Source organism: Ochotona curzoniae, unplaced genomic scaffold (genome assembly GCF_017591425.1).
Source record: "Ochotona curzoniae isolate NIBS_2020 unplaced genomic scaffold, NIBS_Ocur_1.0 scaffold_2476, whole genome shotgun sequence".
Classification (NCBI taxonomy): Eukaryota; Metazoa; Chordata; class Mammalia; order Lagomorpha; family Ochotonidae; genus Ochotona; species Ochotona curzoniae.
In genome coordinates, this window is record NW_024467095.1 from 13415021 (window position 1) to 13439099 (window position 24079).

The 24079-nt window shown below is 44.5% G+C and overlaps 1 protein-coding gene across 6 annotated transcripts in view; it reads left to right on the plus strand.

Annotated features, from left to right (window-relative positions):
• ATXN7L1 (ataxin 7 like 1) overlaps window positions 1–24079 on the plus strand; it is a 204661-nt gene that overhangs the window by 84515 nt on the left and 96067 nt on the right. Inside the window, exon 4 of one of the 6 annotated variants that reach the window (XM_041002517.1) lies at window positions 11005–12109. The exons of the other annotated variants lie outside the window; for them this stretch is intronic. Coding sequence (XP_040858451.1) covers window positions 11005–11063 — 59 coding nt within the window. The 3' untranslated portion in view covers window positions 11064–12109. Of the gene's footprint in view, window positions 1–11004; window positions 12110–24079 lie in introns of those variants that run through there. 6 annotated transcript variants of the gene reach the window in all.

The window sequence follows — 24079 nt, forward strand, 5'->3', positions numbered from 1 at the left end:
GTGTGGCTTTTGATCAATTCAAAATATAATTAAGGAAAAAAATAGGTAGGTCCAGGCTGTAATTGTTTCAGACATTTGTGAAGTTGTATGATTCACATAAATGAAAAGAGTAAGATTTCTCATCCTTGTCCCTCAGTATGTGTTTAGATAACCACCGACCACAGAGTAAGGCTTCTTTGTAGGGCCATCACTGATAGTTACTTATTTCAAATGGATAGGCAGATCTGATTTATAGAGAGGAGAGACAGAGAAAAAGATCTTCCATTTGCTGGTTCACTCCCCAAGTGGCTGCAACAGCTGGAATTGAGCTAATGCAAAACCAGGTAACAGGTTTCTTCCGGGTCTCCCATGTGAGTGCAGGGTCCCAAGGCTTTGGGCCATCCTCTACTGCTATGCCAGGCCACAAGCAGGGTGCTGGTTAGGAAGTGGAGCAACTGGGACACAGACCAGTGCCCATGTGGGATCCTGGTGCATGCAAGGCAGGATTAGCCACTATGCTACTGCACTGGGTCCAACACTGGATAATTCTTTGTAGTGGGACCAGTCCTGATGTTACTGTAGCATACTAAGTGGCCTCCCCAGCCCCTGCTTTCTCCATACCAATAGCAGCCTGGCCCTAGATTCAAAACAAAAAATATCTCCCAGACTTTGCCAACATCCTGTAGGAGACACAAGCACCCCTGGTTTAGAACAACTGACATAAAATATAGCACATCCAGCTTGTGACGTTTGCTATGATGTTTCTAAGCTTTTTTCCCCCCTGAGTAAAATATTTGTACCTGTGCATGTGCACATGCTGAGCACAGAAATGCTCACCACTTTCAGACTCAAAACCCTTGTAGGAATTGACTATTCCAACTTGCACAAGGCTGGCCTTCAGCATCATTTCCTCATCACAGGCAGATGCAAAGCATAAACAAACCATCTCACACAGGTCCATGACCTTGCATCCTTTCCACCTCAAAATAAATATTTTTTAAAAGGCAAAAGAAACAACATATCCATCTACACAGATCCTGCAAATTTTTCAGCCATGTTTGGCACTTGTCATTTAAGCACTGAGCCGTACAGAGAACCAGAAAGCCCCACAGCCCACCCCTCAATCAGAGATAATCCTTAGCTATCAGTACAGCTTCAAAGAAATGATTTGGAACCAAAGAACCTAGCTGTCATTCAGTCAACAAGAGAGGACACCAATTTTCTCCCTTCTTTCTCAGAGAGTGTTTTTATTCCCTTTTCTGATTATATTTTCCAATGCCCTTCAAGTGGCTGTTTTGCATGTTGATGGGGGTGCAGTAGAATTTAATGACCTATGAGCTAAAGTAGAGAGGCTGAGCAGCAGACTAAATGAGTGACAGCAGCTCACTCCTGGAACTTGGTGTGACATGTCCTGGCTGGCATCTCACCTCTGTGTGCATCCACATGCCAATACTCACTAGTACTGAGAGCGGCACAGCCCAGCAGTGCTATACCAGGGAGCCTAATTAATGAAGTTCCAAGATGCCCTGCTATTGTTATTTTAGTGACCTCCAGTTGAGGAAGAAAGTAACCATTTGTGCTCTAGTTCCTAGGGAAAGTTGGTCTGGTCCTTGTCAGTGCCTCCAGGCTTCTTGGGTAATCACGAGTGTCATCTTGAGCTAATTACCCTGCCTGAACTTCTCTTCCAAAGGCATCAATTGCCACAGCTCAGGGCTTCTGGGTTTTTGTCAATTAAGTCCGATTCGTTTTGTTGAGATTGGATTTGAGGAGACTAGATTTTTTTTTTAATACCAAAGAAGTATAAAATAATTAGAGAAACTTGAGCTCATTGAATATCTTCTGTGTCAAGTCTGACAGCACTAATTAATGAGACATGGCAAAAGCATGAGAATCTGTGCTAACTTCATACTGATAGGAGGATGTCTCAAGCTTTAATTTGATCAGCATATCCTCGATCAGTAATTAACTCCTGGAAATGATACATCTGCGGAACTTTCTTTAGGTGAAGTCTTATTTGTTTGGAAGGCAGAATGACAATGAAGGAGGAAGAGAGAAAGAGAGAACCTTCTTCCAATTCCTGCTCCAAATGCCTACGATAATTTGTGTAGGCCAAGTTGATACCAGGAGCCTAGAATTCAGTTATCTCTGACTCTTGTGGGTCAGAGTCCTGAAAGAGCCAGCCCAAGGCTATGAGCGGGTTTCCTGGTAATTTATGTTTAAGATAGGCTTTTAATAGAGATACACTTTTAAATAGTACCCAGAAAAAAAAGTCTCTTCTCTTCGTGGGTATCCATTTATAGGACTCAGCTGCTGAAGCTCAAGGGCAGCATTAGGCTTCAGTTTAATCTGCGTGCCGTAATTTACAGCACCGGGTGCAGCAGTGTGCGTACAACTGTTTCAGTCATTTGCCGTGATAGATAGCTATTGCTCTTAGGGCAGAAGTACCATGTCTGCTCTCCATTTATGAATGTGGAGTTGTCTCAGGCAAGGCTTTGGCTGGAGCATTTGAAAGGGGAAATTCCCCACTGGTCAACATCTTGTCACTGGCCCCAAATATCTCATCCCTGCTCCACATGCGCCAGTCAGATCTTAATCCAGGCAGCAGTTCTGCAGTACACATGCATTTCTGGTGAATAAGGTACAAAGCACGTGTAACAGTTTCAAGGGACAAGACCCGCCAAAGGCTGCAGCTTTGCACTGAATGTCAGGAGCTGTTAGACTGTTACCCCTGGTGGCAGGAGGTCACTGATGTGCATCTGGGGAGTATCTTGGAGGTGATAATATGATATAGGAAACATAGAAGGAATAGCACTCCTCCTAAGAAGATGACATCTCCTAGGGAAATTGAGACTGCTGATGGGGGAGAAGCTCAGAGTATAAATCTCCAGGGAATCACTCTTCAGAAACTCCACGATACACATGCCTTCCACCAGCCTGCCTTTATTCAGATATTTTACTCCCCGATGCTGGGAGGAGGCAAACTGCCTGTACAAGTTAGACATTCAGGTAGAGCAGACCACCTTGTCTGGGAAATCCCTTAATTCTACCCTACACTCGGGCTCTGTCTCCTTGCTTCAACTCCTTTTCCACCAACTGTCCCAGAGAAACTGCAGTCCTTGCTCTGGCATCCTTTGATCTCTCTGATGTTTGTTAAGTTCTACCATGTACCAAGCAGTCTCATGGACGGGATCACAGGCACACAAAATAGAGATCTTAGGCACCTGTTTTTACGTGCCATGACATAGCTTCTCTTCCATGGTCACATCCCAAATGCCACTTTTCAGCAGCGTCTCTCTGGAAAATGATTCATTTGAAAACAGAGTCAAGAGCTTCTCTATGCTCTCACTGCTATCTTTTTTAAGGATGATCACATACTTTTAGAAATCCCTGACATTTCCATAGCATCTTGCTGGTGACAAAGCACACTCTCTTGGCTCGCTTGTTTTGATTCTCATAACAAGTCAGGAAGATATACATGTTGGTGTGGAAACTCAAAGGAATTTAGTGGCTAGCCTACAACACACAACTGATGGGGACAAACTTTGGGTTAGAATTTAGGACTCCAGGGGCTGGCATTAGGTGCAATGCATTAAGCCACTGCCTGCAATTCTAGTATCCGATATTGGTGCTGGTTCATGTCCCAGCTGTTGCACTTTTAATTCTATTCCCTGCTAATGTACTTGAGAAATCAGCAGAAAATGACCCAAGTTCTACATGGGAAACCCAGATGGAGTTCTAGGTTTCTGGATTTAGCCTGGCCTAGTACAACTGTTGAGACCATTTGGGGAGTGAATTGGCAGAGGGAAGATCTCCTTGTCTCTCCCCCCTCTAATTTTCAAACAAATAAGAAGATATTGAAAACTTGGAATTCTTAATGTACCCTCTTCTCTTAATGTATTTTCCATGAACAGAGACTCCAGGGGATAAATACACAGTGACAGCAAAATAAATAAATAATTTTTTAAAATGCCCACAGAAGCCAAATTTACCTTCATGAAACTTCCAACCTTTGCAATTTCTATTTCGAGACTTTCTTTCAGCAAACACATCCTCCAGTTTTCTTCTTTCTCATTCTCTTGGGATCTGAGTTGAGATAATAGCTATTTGAAAAAACAGTCTTGATTCTCAGGGAAGATCATTCAGTGTGTTTGCAGGTTCTGATCTCCCCTTTCATTTCCTGACCAGAAGATTCCATCAGAACTAAAGTTACGGTCATTACAGCAGATGCTGAAGGCAGTTGGCCGTGTTCTGCATGAGGATAAATCCATTCAGCGTACTGATTAGTTACAATGGGTGACGAGAGAATTGTGTGGACCCCACAATCCAAGTGTGTTTCATGCGTGCTGTGCTACTAATGAGAATGAGTCTGATGTCCCTGCCCCCAGAGCCTACAGTTGCTGGTTAAAATTCTAGAGCCAAAAGCAGATCTACACATAGCTTGCTCCTGATAAAATCTCTCATTCCCAAGCTACAGATAAGTTTAACAGGAAGCTGAGAGGAAGCAATTTGGAGGAAGAATTATATATAAGTGGCTGAAGATACCGAGCTATTCGAGGACTCCTTTGCAGCCTTTTTCTGAATTCCTGCCACTGTTGGTTCATCTGTGGAATGGGTATGGTGGTTATACTCCAAGGTTACAACTGGAAATAATAAGTTAGAAAATGCATTGGCATGTAACTTAACATGTAACTTAACATGAAATAAACATATGCACTGAAACCACATGGAAAATGGAAGCTTTTAGCTCACATGTAAAATGAGGTAAGGCGGGAAGCATCAGCCACCAGCAGCAGGAGCACAGCCAGAGACAGGCTGTTGGAGAGGAGGGGGACATGTGCTTGGAAAAGGAAGAACAGTTAGTCGCCATTTATGAAACAGTCTTCGGCAGTGTAGTGGGGTGTTCAAAGCAAACACATGCAAATAAGCATTTGGGCATGCAGCCTGACTTTGGAAGTGATAGAGGGTTGGGAATGAGTGTCTTTTTTTGTTCTGCATGCTCTGAATGGCAAAAGATTGAACTGCAGAAAGAATCAGTGTCCACGTGGACGTCAGCTTCTATATGTGAAGGAATGTCAGAGGACCCAGCCAGGCGGTTAGGAAGGAGCCAGGCGCTGGGCCAGCCTGCCTGGGCTCAGTTGGAGCTCTGCTACTCAATAGCTGTGTGACCTCCAACCTATTCCTCCATCTCCCTGTGCCTGAATGTCCTCATTTATAAAATGAAGATAATGACCGTACAGGTTGAGTACTCCTCATCTAAAGATCCTAAATCCAGAATGCTGACGCTTTTAGCCATTGAACTTTATTTAGTGCACAAAATTAACAATGTTGTAGTAGCAGTGTTGTGGGTTGTGGAATGCCTGGCATTGATTCCTGCCCGTGCTTCTGATGCAGCTTTCTGCTCGGACATTCTTTAGAGACAGCAGAGAATGACTTAAGTACTGGAGCCTTTGCCACTCTGTGAGAATCCTGGATGAAATTCCTGGCTCCTAGCTTTAACTTTACCCAGCACTAGTTGTTACTGGCATTTGGGGATTAAAATAACTAATGGAAGATCTCTCTCTCTCTCTCTCTCTCTCTCTCTCTCTGTCATTCTGCTGCTCAAATAAATGAAACAAACTTTTTTAAAAAAGAAGAGTTATATAAAATTATCTTTGGGTTATATATAAAAAGTGCATGTGAAACATTAATGAATTTCACATTTAGATTTGATTTGCATCCCCAAGATTCCATATTTTATGTATATATGTATTAAAAATGCAAATTTATATATATAATACAAATATACCTATATAATACGTATATGTATATATAATGCAAGTCTTCCAAAATCCTGAATCTAAAAGCACTTCTTTCCTAAACATTTTGGATAAGAGATGTTGATCTAGTCATTTCATAGGAATTATCAGGATAGTGGAAGTAAATAGGACTTGATAAATGATCAGAAACTTGTCCAACCTTCTAACTTCTAACTTCTAGCACATGGCATAAAAGAAATTCAAATAGAGTTGTTTGAGGACTGAGCAGGTTGATCATAGTCATTCCCAGAGAGGAGATACTGTTGGAAAGGAGAAGGAAGGATCAGAGCTGGAGTGAGAAGCTGGCTGGTGAACAGAGAGGGTGTGAATGGCTGAGTGTTGCTCCTGAATCATCTTGAAACTCCAGTGTGCTCCCTTCCTGCCTCCAGGGAAGTTGGCAGCCTAGAGGCTTTGGTCTGCAAAAACAGGTTCTCGTGACAAGCATCCTGGGAGTTTCGGGCAGCTTATCTTAAATGAGTCAGCCTTCCTGAGCCACAAGGCTGATGCTCTCTGTCTCTTTACTGTGGAATACTGCAACGCCCTGCCTTTTGTATGTCAGTTTCAACAGGGGAAGGATTCCTGTTATGTAGAGCTCTCGCTTCCTGCCGAAACGCTGCCTCATTGCAGTGAGTGGGAACGCTGCCTCATTGCAGTGAGTGGGCAGCTCTGCTTCCTGTTGCACGAGTCTTCCAGAAGACTGGGTTTCAGGTTTCCTGAACAACCATCTTTTCCATTTGCTGGTGAAGGGAGACGGTAATCATCTGCTGGCTGATGTTTGCCAAAATGTGGCCTTAGAACAGGAGGAAGTGATGGCTCCTGGCATGAAACCTTGTTCCCCCTGGGTGTACACCCAGCCTGAACAGCTTCTTTAAAACCAGAAGCAATTTGTCATCTTTTGATTCTCTTCCAACTCTGTTCCTGTCACAGGTAGATAAATGAGGTGGCATATGGGTGTCCAAACGCAGGATCACCTAATCCCAGCAGTTTCCCATGGAGCCGTTACTTCTTCAGGGTGGAAAGCACAGTGGGGTGGTCTCTGGCATCAGGAGTATATCCATAAGTAATTTTCTAATCACATATCTCATTGGTATGCAAGAAGTACTTTCTCAGAATTTCCCAGCCCCCAGTGTGCCACTGATAGGTGCAGTTGTTGTCCCAGAATTCTGAAGTGAATCATACATTTGTGCACTCAGCATCTCGTGTGTGTAGTTCCAAAGAATGCTACTAATCAAATCAGTGTCTCAGCAAAAGCCAGTAAGCATCACTGAATCAAAAATAGACAGGGGATGGACTTTTTTTTCGGCAAAGCCTTGATTACAGAAAGTAAAGGTAAAAGGAAGATGCATTTGCAGTTCCCCTCCAGGTGCATGCTCCATATGGAGCTTGAAAAATACAGGGGTTTCTACACAGCCCACTTGGACTTTAGGTTTCTTTGTTATGTGTGACTAAAGCCTCAGGTTGTTCCCAAAGATAAAATAGGCAAGAGAGTCTTCATGATCAAGCTGCCAAAGCGTGAATGGCCTGTGACACGCCCGAGAATGAAAATGAGGCCTGTGTGGCCATTGTTCAGCCGTTGCCCATGTGTTGCTGATTCAGTCAGACAGCTTGGATTTCTAGTGTGGCCATCAGTGACATCCGTCGTCACTACAGTTGCCAGATTAACCCAGTCACAAGGGCCTAGGCTGAGCTGGGTCAATTTGAGCTCATCCCAACTACGGGAAAATCATCTGCCCTCATAGTAGTACAGTGAGTCATTGAGATAAAAGGAGAAAATGTAGAGCATCTTCAAGCAGCCTCTTTTGCAACTGAGTCAGATTCTCAGACAGCCCACTAATGCTGATAGCTATAAGAAGTTTAGGACCTGCACTTCATTATCTGCGATGTTGAAGGAGCAGACAGCATGAACTCTCAAATTTAGAAATATGTCTGCCAATTCAAGCATTAGCCAGTGGTTTCAGATTAGAAACCTCAGTATTTTTAATAAACAGCCAAGTGGCTCAACGAGGCTGAGAGAATAACTCATCCGAAGTAAAAGGCATGGGTCTCTGTCCCTCTTCCTCCTCTTCCAGCCTCTGTCCTTCACCTACAGACCATGTCCATTGTTACTTGTTCTGTACAACATCAAGGAAGGATTGGATGAGCATGGAGCTGCCCACAAACCCAGCCATGTAAAGCTGTTAGGACTTGGACCGGTAGGTGAGGAGAGGAGAAACTCCTGTGGAACATAGTGGAACAACAGAATCATCTGTTCATTAAACTCAAGTGAATTTTTGAAGTCATTCTGTATTTTATTAATGGTGGAACCATATATGTATATATTTTTTAAGCTTAAAAGTCTGAGTCAGCTATATGTGCTATATTAAACTTAGTTTAGAAAGTTTATTATTTTAAGAGTTGGTCATTCTTTGGGGGAGAGGGCAATGTTGATGTGCCTCCTGTCCAATGAAAAGCATTACCTATTTGTCAAGAATGATTTTCATTCCTTGAATTTGTATCTTCAGAATTCTCTGCTGTTTCCAAGCTTTGAAATGAACCAGTGGAGAAAGGACAGGGAACTCCATGAGGAAGGCTTCCTTTCCCATGCTTTTCATGAGTTCCTAGTGTCTGGCAGATAGAAACACTCAAGATCTTGGGAAGCTATGATTGAGATATTTAATCCTTTCTATAGGTAATCCAAATCTGTAGCCAGGTATGAGACTTCGCTAGAAGGCTTGCTCTCATCCCCAGAGAGCATTCACTGCCTAAAGTTCCTGACTCAGTAGGTTCAAGATAAGGCCTAAGAATATTATACCTTTTTAATAACTGCTGTCACTGGTGGCCCCAGAGACTATACTTTGAAAACAACTACTTAGATCTACTACCTTTGTGGCTTTACCAAGTCTTCCAGTAGATCTTTTAGAAAGATTTTGTTTATTTTGAAAGAATCACAGAGTGGGGACACACACACACACACACACACACACACACACACACACACACACACTCATCTTCCACTGGTTTACTGGTCAAATGGCCAGTACTAGGCCAGGCCAAAGTTAGGAGCCAGGAGCTTCCTCTAGGTCTCCCACATGGGTGTCAGGGGACTAAGCACCTGAACCATTCTCTGCTACTTTTCCCAGGCCATTAACAGGGAGCTATATCAGAAGTGGAGCAGCCAGAACACAAACAGATGCCCACATGGGATGCCAGAATTGCAGGTGGTAGCTTTACTTGCTCTGTAACTCTGGCCCTTTCCAAAATATTGACTTCTGGACTTGTCTGACTTTATCCCCATTGGATTGAGATGGATTTTTTTTTTTATTACTAGCGTTTGAATTGGTGTGAAAATAACCTGTTTGATTTGTATTTTTCAATAAAAACATAACATTTGCCCCCCATGCGATTGGGAGAGAAGTGAGCATAGATTGTGCCCTTCCTTCTCAGTGGGGTCCATGCTGGCATGACACATGGGGCGGGAGTTGTAGCATTGCAGTGTACCTTGTAACCTTTCAGTCAGGTTGCATCTACATTCAATTTTAGAATCCCCACCTGGTGTCAGATGCCCTTAGCTGCAAAGTTGAAATAAGACGTGACCCTTTGCAAAAACTTCAGCTGAGCAGAAAGGGTACGAAAGGGAGAGTGTTGTTTGCAATCTTTCAGTTCTGGCCCTGGGCCCTTACTAAAGTCACTAGGCCCCAGGATTCAAAAACAAGAGGGTGTCTCATGCTCTCAGCAGAAAAGTCATTCTCCTAATACCAGATGTCTTTCTGAATGGCAGGCAGGCAGTTGAAATTCCAAACCAAGGCCTTGGGGTACCTCTCTAGCCCTATGGATTGTGTAGACACTCAGTAGAACCTAGGAATGATCAGCAGAGGTATTGAAAGGATACCAGACTCTAAACAGAGAGAACTTGAAATAGAGCCTCAAAAGGCGTTGAAGAGGAATAGAGGATCTTCCACTGAAGTAGGGAAAATGGGGTAGTAGTCTATTGCTTCATAACTAATGATCCCAACATTTAATAGCTCAAAACACAAACTACATTTGTTGTACAGTTTTTGTGGGTCAGAAGTCTCCTTCTACCCAGCTCACAAAAGTGCAGGAATTATTGATGATTCTTTTGTGAACATATGAAGGGAGGAGCTTGGCAAGAAGGGTTTGGCCTGATCGCACTGACCCAGGGGGTTGGATAGAGCAGGAGAGGCATTGAAACCGTCCAGAGGCTTTGAACCCGGCATCCTGCAAGGTCATAGAAGCTTTTTCCCCTTCAGGCTAGGGCTGAGCTCCCTTAGAAAGGCCTAAGGCTGAAATTTGGTTCTAGAGAAGAGGAAGAAGGGACTGGCTGCTTATAGCCAATTCTGCTGGATGGAGCAGTAAACAGCACTGTGCATTTTCATTGTGTTGTGTGGCTTGCTGGGTCCCGAGTAGAGAAAAAACATTGAAAGCAGAAGTGATGTTGTGGAATAAAGAAGAGCTTCCAGTCAGAGTGTTAGGAAACGGCAGGGCAATGGATCCACTGTGTGCCAATGATCCTATTGCAGACAATGGCTTGGCCCCATCTGGAACACCAGTAGTCATCCTTTTGTGTCCAAGGCTCCCCAATCCTTGAGCTCTTTCCATGGGGCTGAGGTTTGTTGTGACTACCCCGGCTCCTTAAATAGCCTTTGTATCACAGTCCCCTTTTGAGGCAGTAGAACCACTGGTGGTCATATTGTGCTCTGTCTGCTCCTAGCTCCCTTTTCATCCCCAGGGAATAAGCTAATCAAACTTGCTGATGATTTTACACTGAGAAGGAGATAGCTAATAACTTGGATGACAAGTATTAGAATACAATGTGATGTGGATAAATTGGGTCCATGTATTAAGAGCTATAAAATGAGATTCCATCAAGGCATGAATAATGGTGCCCATGGAAAGGATTAATCAAATGCCCCATTAAAAGCTATAGGAATTCTGGTCAGACAGCCCCTGTTTAATTACACTCGTGCCCTCACCCCACCCCCATCCCTTCTCCATTCCTCATGAAACTGCTTTCTATCAGGAGAAATATGGAAAAGAATTTAAAGGAAATAATGGAAAGTTTGGAACATATGTTTTGATAAAACAAGATCATGAAGACAGATTTAAGCAGCCAGTGTTTAATTTAGGGGGAGAAAAAGGCAATTGGCATGAGTAATGATTTACAAATGTAATTTCCAAAGGAGCCCTGTTGATACCATTCAGCAAATGCCAACAAAGCATTTACTTTCTAAAGGGAGAAAGCAAGACAACAAGAGAAATGAAGGCATCTCCAGGAGTGGACCAGAGCCATAGAGAAGCATCAGGTGTGAGGATGGGCAGTGCAGAAGACATACACAACTTCTGAAAGACCTCGGGGGACTGGCATTGTCTGGAGAAGGCTTCCTGGGAGAGGAGACTCCAGCAGAGCCCTGAAGTGTGGACAAGCTTCCCTGTACTGCAAATTCGTGAGCACATTCTGGTGACAGGGTCTAGTGAGAAGATGGGCTTGAGCAGTGCAGGGGGCACCTGTGGGGTTCTTCTCTCCATTTCCTCCACCACCGCCACTACCCTGGTCCAAGCCACCATCACTTCTCACCTGGACAACTGCCCGAGGTTTTCAGCTGTTTGCCCTGCTTCTACTCTTGCAATCCATTCTGCCCATTGAAATCAGAATCAAAGTCACAGTTAATCATGTCATTTTCTCTACTTGTGGCTTCCCATTCCTCTTAAGCTAAAAGTAAAATCATTATCATGGCTACCAAGTCTTGTGTGGTCTGGACCGCATCCCGTGCCAGGCTCCCTTTCACTTTCCATATGCCAGTTAAGCTGGCCTTGACAATTTCTGCAGTGAGTCTTCCTGCCACAGAGCCTTGCATTTGCTTTCCTATCCCCTTCTCCTCTCTTCACAAAGCTAGCTCTAATTCATTCCTTCAGATTGTATCTTAATGATTATTTTCTCCTGGGGAGATCTCCTTTGTTTTCATAACTAAACACACTCCCCCTCATTCATTGAAACAGGATACTTGTGTGAACATACATCTGATGTCTGTCTTCCCCCAACCTCACCACAAAGCTTTATGAGGGCAGGAGCCCGATTTTTGCATTCTTTATTAAAGCCTAGCATGGTCTCAAAAAAGCATGCATTTACTAGATTATGACATTTACTTAGGAATACTGAGACTAGTCGAGAAATTAGCCTTGACCAACATGTAGGGGAGGGTCATTATGCATTCTTAATGGAATGAAAGCCTGAATTCATGTCCAGACTCTGCCACATGCTAACTGTGCTGTTTTAAATAAATCATGGAACCTGTCAGAGCCTGTTTTCCTCATCAATAAAATGGGAATATTCACAGCAATATCCTGTGGTTAGTGATAATTTAATGAAATAATATATGTAACATCATTTCTTAAATTGTCAAAAGCAGACATAAATATATTTTGTCATTTTCCCCAGTGCCTTGTACATTGAGTCTCTAAACACCTGTTGCATGGATGGATGGATGGATGGATGGACGGACGGACGGGCAAATTGTTAGGGAGCCAGTATGTAAGAAGATCATGATGGAAGCCAAAAGAGGCGAGAATCTCAAGCAGCATGAAGTTTGTTGATTTACCCACAGTGTCATGTACAGTAGAATAGGCAAAGAGAATAAGGGGTGGGGGAAATCATTTAACTTGGTTGGTAGCAAGTCACTGGTGACCTTAAGGTGATTTTTTCCTTGGCCTTTCTTCTTGTTTGTGCTTTCAATGACATGCCTTAATTGTAATGTAATCACTTTACTGATTTTTATCTTTTTTGGGGGGAAGAAGACAAATTGATTTGCACATACAGCAAAATTGGTGAGATAACTCCAGCTGCTGCCAGTGGATGCAGGCAAATGAAGAAGTGAACACAAGAGGATAAGAAAATACAGCAAATATTTATTTTAATAAGGCTCAGAAACTGTCGTTATTTAATAAATTGCCATGGATAATTGGTTTCAGTTTCAAGGACAGTTTTGTTTTTAACTCCCTGGCTTCCAGTAGGAATGCAGGGGAGAGGCACATATAAACAGGAGATTGCTGTATGGAACTCACCTGAGAGCCATCACAGATTTCTGTATGCTTTTTCCTCTCTCTTTTCTCACACTCAGCTTCTGTCACCACCAACCACCTGGGGTAAGTTACTGTAGAATGCACACAGATGTGCATGCACAAACACACACACATACACCCAGAGTTTGTAATATTTTGGATTGCTTCTTCTCCAGTACAACAGCACAGATCTCATCTAACCTTGAAACAGCTGGTCTACTTCAATGATGGCCTTGGGAGTGAGTAGCCCACACTAGACCCAAACCTCACACTTACCATCTGAGGACTGACCTTGTTGAGCAATAAAGACATCATGATAATTAAAGCCCTCGTTCAGCTTCACCCTGGTGCTCAACAACCTGCCTGATAAAATTAGGCGCTCGGTAGGAAACACATGGTAAGGACAGACTGAGATTAAAAAAAAAAAAAGAAAGGCCACCAAACCATTTCATAACACCCAGTGGCAGATCTGAGAACCAGGAGGGGTTACAGGACAGGCTGGTATTGGGAGCTGGCTGAACTGGGTTGGGTAGCAGCACCTGCCAGACCAAGCTGGAACTGGGGGTAAACTGGGTTGGGCCAGGCTACAGTGCAGCACCCACCAACATATGCCAAGGTGAAATGGGCCATACTAGACTGGACTAAAGCACCCACCACCACAGACAAAACCCGGGGAGGGGGGATGCGAGCCCAGTAGGGGAGGTTTGGGAACTCCCCTGCTGGGCCACTGCTCCTGCTGATGAGCATGAGAGCTGAGCAGACCGGGCCAGGCTGAGCTAACTGACTATATCCACTGTATTCAACCTGCCCACAGTAGGGGCAGGTTGGTCGGGCTTTGCCACAGCATCAGCTGGCAAGTGCTGTCACTGGGGGAAAGTGCTGTCAAGCTGGACTGCAGAACCACCTGGGGAGTGCAAGATCCAGGGTAGGGAGTAAGCCCAATAAGGAACTTGAAGGCACCTCTGATAGGCTTTAGCTTCCACTGGTGAGTATGAGAACCAGGACTGGAGGCTGGCCTGGCTAGACAGGTGGTAGCACCCACTGGCATGAGTAAGGGCTAGAGGGTAGAATCAGTTGGGTTGAGTTAGGCTTCAACACCAAATGATGTGTATAAGAACTAAATGGGGTGTGGGACAGGCTAGACCAATCTACTGCACATTCTGGCAGGCACAGGAACCAGAACTGGGGGCCGGCCCAGTGGGGATTATTGGGGGTCAATGATTGGGCTGCAGCTCCCGGTAATGTTTGTGAGGGCTGAGTGTATGGTGGGCAAGGTTGGGCTAGACCATAGCACACATTGGTTTACATAAGAGATAGGACTGGAGATAGATCTGATCTAGCAATAGGAACTATCATTGTGTGTGTAGGCTGATGTGGGTGACAGAATGAGCTGGACGGAATGAGTGCTGGAAAGCACACAGAAGAGTCAGGTCTGGGATCACCTCAGATGAGATTTCTTTGAGTCTCCCCAGCTGAGCCGATGGACTCAGAACTCCAACGTGGGGAGAGTGGCAGGACCTATGATCTGACAGTGACCTCTTCAGTTACTGAAGATGGTGCCGTGGACAGCATACCCAGATGCACATGGAGGATTGGGCAGTCCATTGGAGCCTGCGGAGGACATCTGGTGTCATAGCAGAAGGAGGGCAGAACAAATTGGTGAACTACCCCAGTGAAACTTAACAAGTTTCTGAGCCAATGGAGACTCTAAAGTGGACTGTATCAGCCAATGGACCTTGGAAGGACTTCCTCATCCTTGGAGCAATGAAATCAACGGGATGTCAGAACTATCAAAACCACTTGAACAGGACCTCTGAATATGCTCCACATTAGGGACCCTGGGATGACATCGTGTGGCCATTCCTTATCCCTGGGTACTGATGCAGTTGGGAGGCTGAGTGTGGCTTCTCTCCTTGTCTCTCTCCCAAATACAGGAAGAAGAAAAAGAAAACTTGGAAACAGTGGTTTCACCCACTTTCCGCTGACCCTTGATCTTTCCCACTCTAATCAACTATGTAAAAATCATCAAAAACAAAATTTAGAAAGAAGAAAGGTCACTGAATATTTTGTTTCCATGTTGTAGTCGGTGGTGTGAAATTGGGTAAGTGGGGAAAGGAGGCAGTATTCAAGACTTTTGAATTGTTCAAGAGGATTTGAAGCTCCCCCAGCCCCTGCCACCCTGTAGTCCCATTCGATGGAGACAGCATGAACATTTCACTGTTCTAACGGCAGGATCATGCATGCTCTTTCCTCTTCCCACATGTCTCAGATCAAGGACTTTGTGTGACAGCCCTGTGTTCCAATGTTTAGTCTCAGCAGTTGACTAGTCTATGAACTGACACATATAGTTTGCCACAAAAGAAGTCTGTAGAAGTACCAAAGCCCTAGTACCTCTACAGATGTCACGGTCCTGGGAAGAACCACCATGTTCCAGTCAGGCATGGGACGGGAGCTAAATAGCACACCTTGCCAGACCCTCCTGGGAGAGCCCCGACACTGGCAGGACAGGGCCCTCTGCCATGGCTGTGGGGCAGTGGATCCAAGTGGGATCCAAGTGGGCCAGTGGATCTACTCCAGGTAGAACCACTGATTTGGCCCCTACTGACCTGCTGAAGGGATCAATCCTGGACGCTCAAAGGCATGGTCAGCTGCTTCAGACAGAGGAACACACTGGCTCAGAAAAAGGCTTGAAGCTGAGTTCTCAGCTCAGCCTGTGTTGGCACACTCTGTTCTTCCTGAGCTTAAATCTTCCCATGTGTGAGACATGGGTATAATGGATTTTCAGGGAGGCGGTGTGAGGATTAAACCCATAATGCATGTAACATGTTTAGACCCACCCAACTCCTAACGAACCACGAGGGCATAGAAGCACAGAGGCCATGAGATAGACTTTCTCCCTTTGTCTAAGTCCTGGTTTTTCTTCCAACGACACTGCTGGCACCCAGCCTCTCGGCTGTCCTCTAGAAATTTCATCCCCCAAATGTCTTACAGATGGGAAGGGAGATTTCAAGAAAAGAAGAATCCCTGAGAGCAGTGGGAATAGGCCTGGGAAAGGGACGAGATGAGAAACCGGCTTAAAGAATGGTGCAAAATTCCTGTTCATCCTTACCAGGGACCATGGAAAAGTGTGTATGAGCCTAGACAGGAGACACTGCAAGAAGGACAATCCCATCTTGCAGAAAGCATAGACTAGGATGACAGCTAAGAAGAAAGCTTTGAATTAGATTTGCTTTTGGGGTGAAAAGGAATTTAAATTAATTTAGCTCTCAGAATTTCAAGCACATATGTTGTAATAATTGGATATACCCCAAAGCATTGTAAAATCAGGATTGGAAATCTTACCCTCTACGTTGTTAAGAACAAGAACCCAATCTTACAAGCAGGTTTAAAAAAAAAAACAAACCTGAGCCCCGGGGAAGAAATCCATCTGCCTGTCATTACACTGAGTCCTGCCAGTTTTCTTTTTCCTTCCTGTATGCTGCCATCCCACCTCCCCTCCAGAGCAGGAAAGAGGCCTCAGAATCATGGGTTCTTTCACAAACACGATCCCTCAGTGGGGCGAGCCAGCCTGGGCTCATGTAGAGTTTCTGCCCAATTTCTTTTATTCCCCTTTGCTGTTTTGTTTTTCCAACCCTTCCCAAGCTATGACAAATAATGTCAAAAAAAAGTTTCTAAGCTAAATGTCAGTAGCCTGTTGGGTTTGAGAAGTGTCCTGACTTTTGGGTTCGTTTTACCCTCTCCATCTGCTTGGAAGCTTTTTTTCCCCCCCCTTACGAATCAAAATAGACCCTACACATATTTAATTCTAAAGCTTAAAAAAAGCCTCCCATCTCTTAACATGACACTACATGATTGTTTTGTCCCTTATGTGTGTGTGCCATAGCACAGGAGTATACAATTTAGGATCCTGGGTTTACTGAGGCTGTTGGAGGTCACTATTAAGTGGATGTGCTCACTCTTATGTCAATATTTGATACAAACTTTTGGAAACGCTAATTATCATCATGTTCATGGGATTGCATGCCCAGATTAGTGAAAGGAAAAAATATTAAAGCTGACTTCGCTTGCTCCAAATCATAAGTCGCCATGTCTAATGTCCTTCTCATCTTTGATATATATTTATGATGTTTGGTGAATTTGGTTAGTGGTTTAGATTCCTTAGATTTTTGCTACATTCAAGCTCCCATTATTGAGTCATCTATGATAAAGCCTCATATATACATTGCTGGCCCTCAAAACATAATATGAAGCTAGACCTCATTTCAACTGTGGTTCGTACTAAAGAGAAGCAATTCCTGGCCACTGTGAATTGGAGAAAAAAAAAAAAGCAAAAAAGCAATGAGCTTTTCATAAATCACTCATTTCATGGAGCGTTCCCCTCTTGTTTATACCCCTGCCTCATTTCCCCTACTTGAGACCTTCCTTTGCTTATATACTGGTAAGGGGTTGATTGGACAAGATCATTTCCTCCTTAGGAATGTACCTTTCATAAACAGGTGATTGTTACCATTAAATATGGGTGCACTGGAGCTAGTGTTTGGAGCATAATGGGTTCGGCTTCCTTTTGTGACTCTGGTACCCCAAGTTAGAGCATGGGTTGGAGTTCTAGCTGCCTCACTTCCAATCCAAATCCTTGCTAACACACCTGAAAAGGCAGCTGAGGACCCAAATAATTGGTCATCTGCACCCAAGTGAGTGACCCTGATGGAGTTCTTGGCTTTGGCCTGGCCCAGCCATGATTGTTGCAAGCATCTATGGAGTGAATCAGCACATAAAAGATTCTCTCTGTGTCTCAAATAACTAAATTTTTAAAAAGTTGATGGTCATACTTGGACATGTGGGTGTACACCAGGAACATTGACCAGTTCTTGGGAAAAACTGGGAAATTACCTGAATCTGTAGCAGATAAATAGTGAAGAAAAAAAATAGGGTCAGAAGTGTGGCATAGTAGGCTAAGCATCCACAGGTAGCACTGGCATCCCTATTGGCACCAGTTCATGTCCTGGCAGCTCCCCTCCCAATCCAACTCCCTGCTTATGGCTTGGAAAAGCAGTGGAGGATGCCTTAAGTCCTTAGGCCCCTGTACCCGTGTGGGAGACCTAGACGAAGCTCCTGGCTCCCAACTTCAGCTGGACCCAGCCAGCTCTGGCAGTTGCACCCATTTGAGGAGTAAACCAATGGATGGAAACTTCTCTCTCTTTCCTTCTCTCTGTGACTCTTTCTTTCAAATAAAAGTAAAATAAATTTTAAGGAGAAAAAGAGAAATAGATGTAGGAGAAATTGGTCACTTTAAAGATATACAAAAGTGAGAAAACTAAGCAGGTGTCTAAGGATGCTCCGTGGGTGATCATGCTGTAGACCAAGCCAAGGATGTGATCAGTGAAGTCATGAAGTCAGGGGTCTGGGTAATTTAAGAGGGAGGCAGAGGCTACAAAGCAAGCCAAATTCATGGAGAGACTTCAGCCTGGCTGGACAAGTTCTGTTCCTTCCCTTGAGCTGAGATTCCTGGGGCGTCTGCCTGGGGTGAAACTGTTCCCCACACAGTGCATTTGTTTGGAGGGGCTTCCAGTGTCTGCGCTGTGTTGCACAATAAAAAGTTGTCCTTTCAGTGAGTCCCCTTGGGATTCCCATTACCTGCAGCTTTTGAGGAATTTGGTTTTTGGAGCTAGGGTCTTGTAAACAATGTTCTCTTTCTTCTCCCTTAAGAGCACATTGGTAGATCTAGCTGTAAATTAACCAGTGGGAGTGCCCAACTGTTTGTTCAGAAATGAGAGGGAGAAATGGAGAATCTGTTGGGAAAGCTTTTCTGAATCAATTGCCAAGACCTTCAGTGGTCTTTATTTTTCCAAGCTTTGACTTAATTTGTTATTACCATACACCATGAACAGGCACCTGCACACCTACCTCCCCTGAATGAAAACCAAGACCATAGCCATGTTGCTCCCTGCCCTCACACTTCCATTGTGTGATCATATTCAAAGGGCACAGAAGTTTGCTTAAGGAAACTTATCTCTCCCATGGATGCCCACTTTCCTGTTGCCCACTTGCAGTACTAGGCTGAATGAACCACACCCACGGCACAATTTTAAGGTTTTTCTCTAGCACAACTCACCCTCCAGTGAGGTTGCATTCCTTTACTTTAAATCCTCATCTTGGAATGGCTTAAGACACTGTTTGAAATACCTACTTCTCATGTCAGAGTGCTTGTGTTCAAGTTCTGACTCCACTCCCAGTTCCAGCTTCCTGGGAATATAGATCCTTGGAGGGTGATGGCTCAAGTGGCCAGGTCCCTGCCATGCATAGTGGGAAACCCAGATTGAGTTCTACATCCTATCTTTGGCCCAACTCAGTCCCAGCTGTGGAACTGCTGGAGATTGAACCAATTTCTGTGCACCCCTCGCCTCTCTTTCCCACTTCATTTCCCACAATGGGGCTACTGGAGCTTCTCTTCCGGCATCCTTGAGAAGGGCTCGGCCACCTGTGAGCCAGTAGCACTGACTCCTGCCAACTCCCCTGCTCACATCACCGTGGTTAAGTGTTCACCAGCCATTTTGCTGTTATAATCTCTTAATTAGTCTGTGCCTAGAAGGAAGAGAGGCTTAATTTAAAAGCTTAATAGTGAAAACTTTCAAGTGCTCAGTTCACCCTTAGCTTGATGGTGTGAGGATGAGCTCAAAGTCTTCCATTTGCTTCTAATCCACTTAGTTCAGGAGAAAAATCGAGGATGGCTTCATTTAAGGTGCAGCTGCTGTCTGCTGAGCAGTTTTGGCTATGTTGCCTAATACAATAGATAGAGGAAGGCAGGATAATGAGATGTTTTAGGGCCTTCGGGAAAAAAATTCAACATTTTTGTGCCCCTCATGGGCCAAAAAGAGAATAGAATTGCTTTTCTTGGCTCCCACTTTAGGGCCAGTATGAGGTTCATTTTGGTTACTCAGTTGACAGCCAGTTAACTGCATGTTAGAACATCCTGGAAGGTGAATGCCACATGAATCTAACATGTAGCCCAGCTGGAGTAATGGTCTGATGTGCTGTGGAGGCAATGTCATGTGTGGGCTTTGCTAGGCTAGGCTGCATTCCCAGAATGTCCTGTCTTGTAGGTTGCTAATCTCAAAGGACAATGAGAGCCCTCCTTCTTGGGAGATTTGGAGAACAGAGGGAAGCAGCTACAAGCTGAGCCTACAACTGCTCCACCTTCTGTATCCTTCAATTTCTCCAACTCTTGAGTTAGGGGGTGTGTGTGTGTGTGTGTGTATGTAACTGTGATGAAGACCCTTGACTTCTACAAGTTGTCTGTATCCTCAAAGTCAAAAGCAACAGGAAGTACGTGAGTTTGAAGTCATCCTCATGGCATTTAGTTAAGTCTTGTGGGTCCCAGATTGTTCTTGGTTTCCCTCACTTTATATCACTTTCCCATCCCCAACTACCTGTCATGTACAATTCACACTCAATGTTCAGACAGCCCAGCTGTTCGTATTTTGAAAGGTCTGATACCTGCAGTAAACCTGCCTATAGTCCACATATAGATATCTATATATCCACCCTTGTGATACTGCTTCAACAGGTGGATTGAGACTTGCAGGCAGTTTTCAGAAGTACGGATTGTTTGAAGGATTATTTTATGTAAGAAAAAGATCCATGTGGCTCTGATCCATGCTGACAGGCAGATCTGACTCCTCTCCCTGTCTCCACTCCAATCCCCTATGGAGGCACCTGAGGACACCGTTTCCCTCCTTCCCACCAAGCAGAATACGGTAGACTGCTTGTCCAAGCATTGCCTCTCTCCCATTTCTCCTCGTATGCACTGAAAGCTCTTCTCTTTCACGGATTTTTTTTTTCCTACCAACATGTTTCAGGAAAGTTCAGTTTAGTTAACCTTTTCTGCTGGTTCATGGAAGCACCTAACATTCTACTCCATTTCCAGAGTGGGCCCAGTTCTGAGGGCACAGAGGCGGCCCTATCTACATCTGGCCTCAAGACTTGCTTGGCTCATATATAGCAGCTTCCCAGTGCACATCTTTTGGCTGATGCAAGTTGGCAGGGACATGGAGTGTGCAAGCCACAAGCCCCATTCTTAACAAAGAAGGCTCTACAAGGAGAGACTCAGGTTTCTGACTGAGACCTTCCAGGCTCGGGTTAGCAAGAGAGAACACCTGGCTAGGTCACCAGCTGGCTGAAGAATTCTTGCAATGTGACTGTCACATACGCATGAATTGCAGAAGGCACGCGATGTAGCCTATGTGTAGTACCACAAGTGACATTCAGTCAAACCAACTGAAAGTATATTGCTGGCTGGAAGGAGACCTCCAAGATGACCAGGGCTAACCTGTCCCCCATGTTATGACAGTGAAGGAATCTCAGACCCACAGTGGCCAAATGGTGGCTTACCCAGAGTCTCACAGGAGGGAAAAACTGGAGCCCTGTTTCAGGCATCCAAAATCCACATCTGGCATTCTAGCCCTGCTCTTCGTTCCTTCTCACAAATGTAAATCAAGGCTGCTATGAATCTGTCTTCTCCATTCATTTTCTAGGGTTTAGAATGGCCAGCCACATCACTCCCAAAGTTGGTTTGCCTAGAAGAGCCAGGACTCCCACTTCAGGCTTGTTCTGCCCTGCTGTGCTGTTTCAGGGATTTGCTCTGAAACCAGTGCTTGCTTCGCTTTGCACAAAACAAGGCTTGAATAAAGACTCCAGCTCGATTGCCCCACTCAACTCCCCTCGATTGCCAGTGATTGATACTTGATTAACGTTCAGGATTGCTGTGTTCGAGAGCGTAATTTTCACAGATGCAAAGACTAATTCTGTGGTTACTGAGGCGGAAAGCTCTGTTTCCTCCCAAGTTAGCAAACAGATTTGGAGAGAAGCTGCAGCCACTTGGATGTCTGGCTGGCTGATTATTGAAGGACGCTGTGCCACATTTGACACTGTTAACAACTGTGACTGGTGGCGGGGACGGTCCCTTTTATCTGAACATCAGCACTGCCGTGGCTGCAGTGCCATGGCTGTGGATATTATCGGTGGCACTGACAGCTTCCCAAGTGAAAAAAATGTCTCCATGATCACAGCTGCCTTCTCCGTGTTGCCCTGAGGGCTACGTGGGACCCTGCAAACTTACTTCATTGACTTTAAGGTACTGTGATTTTCAGAAATGCCTATATGCCCCCTTACCCTACCAAGAATTCACATTGACATAGGTTGTTTTCTCTTCACAACCCTTGAGCAAAATATCAGACTCCCTGTGGCTCTTACTCCCTGCACAGGAAGGAGCACTGGGTTCAGACCAAGCCTTGTGCATCATACTGCCTGCCCTCTCTGAACTGGGGGCTGTAAGGGTGATGTACTGTGTTCCTGGCGCAGGTAGGCAATCATCATATTACTTCCCACTTCCTTTTTTTTTCTCTCTCTCTTCATTCTCCTTATCTTCCATGTGATTCCTCTGCTTCTCCTTTCCCCCTCTCTGATTCTGTTAGAGAAGCCCAAGAATTACTGTTTTGTACCAACATATAAGTCATACACAACAGTTGTGGGGCTGGGTCAGTCTGACTGCTCCCACTTTTTACTGACTATAAAATTAAAAGACCTTTCAAGTTATTATGTGGAAAGGAATGAGCTTGACCTTGTGAGGTTTGACTGCCCCTACCAGAAAACATGTACTTGGTTATTTTTATCTGGGAATAGAGAAAGAACTGGAAGGTGGAGGTGGTCATCCCTGGATTGAGTGGGGAGAGTTAAGGAACAGGACACTTCCTCAACCCTTCCCCCCCCCCCAATCAGTAGTGCGCATGCGCGTGCATTCTTTTCAACTATGTAAGCATCATCAAAAGTAAAATATATTTATTATATACCAAACAAAGGAACTAGACACTGGAAGATATCCAATAGAGGTAGGTGTTGGATTGCTCAGTAAAAGGGACCTGACCGTTGGTATGTATAAAGGAGGTGGGTAGAAAGGTCTTTTTCATTTGATATTAAAATATGGAAGTATGACTCTGGGAAAAAATGATAATATTGGGGACCTGCATTGCAGCCATAGTGAGTTAAGACATTGCTGGTATCTGATATGAGCTGTGATTTAAGCTTGAGCTGCTCCACTTCCTATCTAGCCCCCAGCTGATGTGCCTGGGAAAGCAGCAGATGAAGGCCATGCCACCTATCTGGGAGACCCAGATGCCCAGATGGAATTACTGTGCTAGTGTTAAATCACACTAGTTGGGGAGGGACTCCAAAGCAATATCTTGACATTTGTGCTATGTTTCCAAAGTAATCATCACATTTAGATCCTCAGAAATGGAGAAATGGCATCCTCAGGTGTGAGAACCACCTAGGCACAGGCACAGCTGACAGAAAGGACACATGGAGCAGGTTAGTTTGACTGATACTGCAGTAGACCCTAAGGGAGTGGGAGTTATTAAGCCTGGAACAGATCCTTCAAGGCCAAATGAAAGAGTTCAGTTTTTGTTCTGGAAGCAATGTAGTGCTAATCTTTTAAGTGTGTCTGCATATAGAGGTTGCTCAGTGTGCTGTTGCCATGGTTGGTTCATAATAACACTTTGTTTAGGTAGCTGTAGTTATTTCTTCATCCGTGTTTATGTCTACCTCAAGGTACTGGTATAAGCTTCTCTCATTGTCTGAGTGAACATTTAAGGCAAGTAAGTGACCTTGGACCAGCTCACCGAAAGAACTGATAGCACTGAGCCCATCTAACCATTACAGTTGATAGCCTGAAGTCTCAGCCACTTGTCCCTGAAGTCATCTCACAGTTGTGGAACTCTTTAGATGGTCATGCACCCTAGTTAAGAGCTTTGAGGAGAATCCTTGAACTGCAGCACTGTGGCTGTCCACTCCCTTAAATCTTAATCCTAGAATGCGGTAAGTCAGGTGTTGCTCAGCTGCAAAGATACGTTTTAGGAAATGCATCATTAGGTGATTTTGTTGTTATACAGACATTATAGAGTATACTCACAAAATGCATGGAATAGCTTGTTATACACTTAGGTTGCATGATGCTTTGTATATTTGTTTCTTCATGGACTGCAGCATCAGTTTGCAGATTATGATTGACTTTTTAAAATTATTTATTTGAGAAGCAGAGAGAGAAAGAACACAAGCTTCCATCCTCTGGTTCACTCCGTAAATGCCCACAATGTCTGGGACTGAGGCAGGCCGAAGCCAGGACCTCAGAACCCAAATCAATCCAAGTATCTCACATTGGGGCAGAAACCCAGTTACCTGAGCCATCACCTGCTATCTCC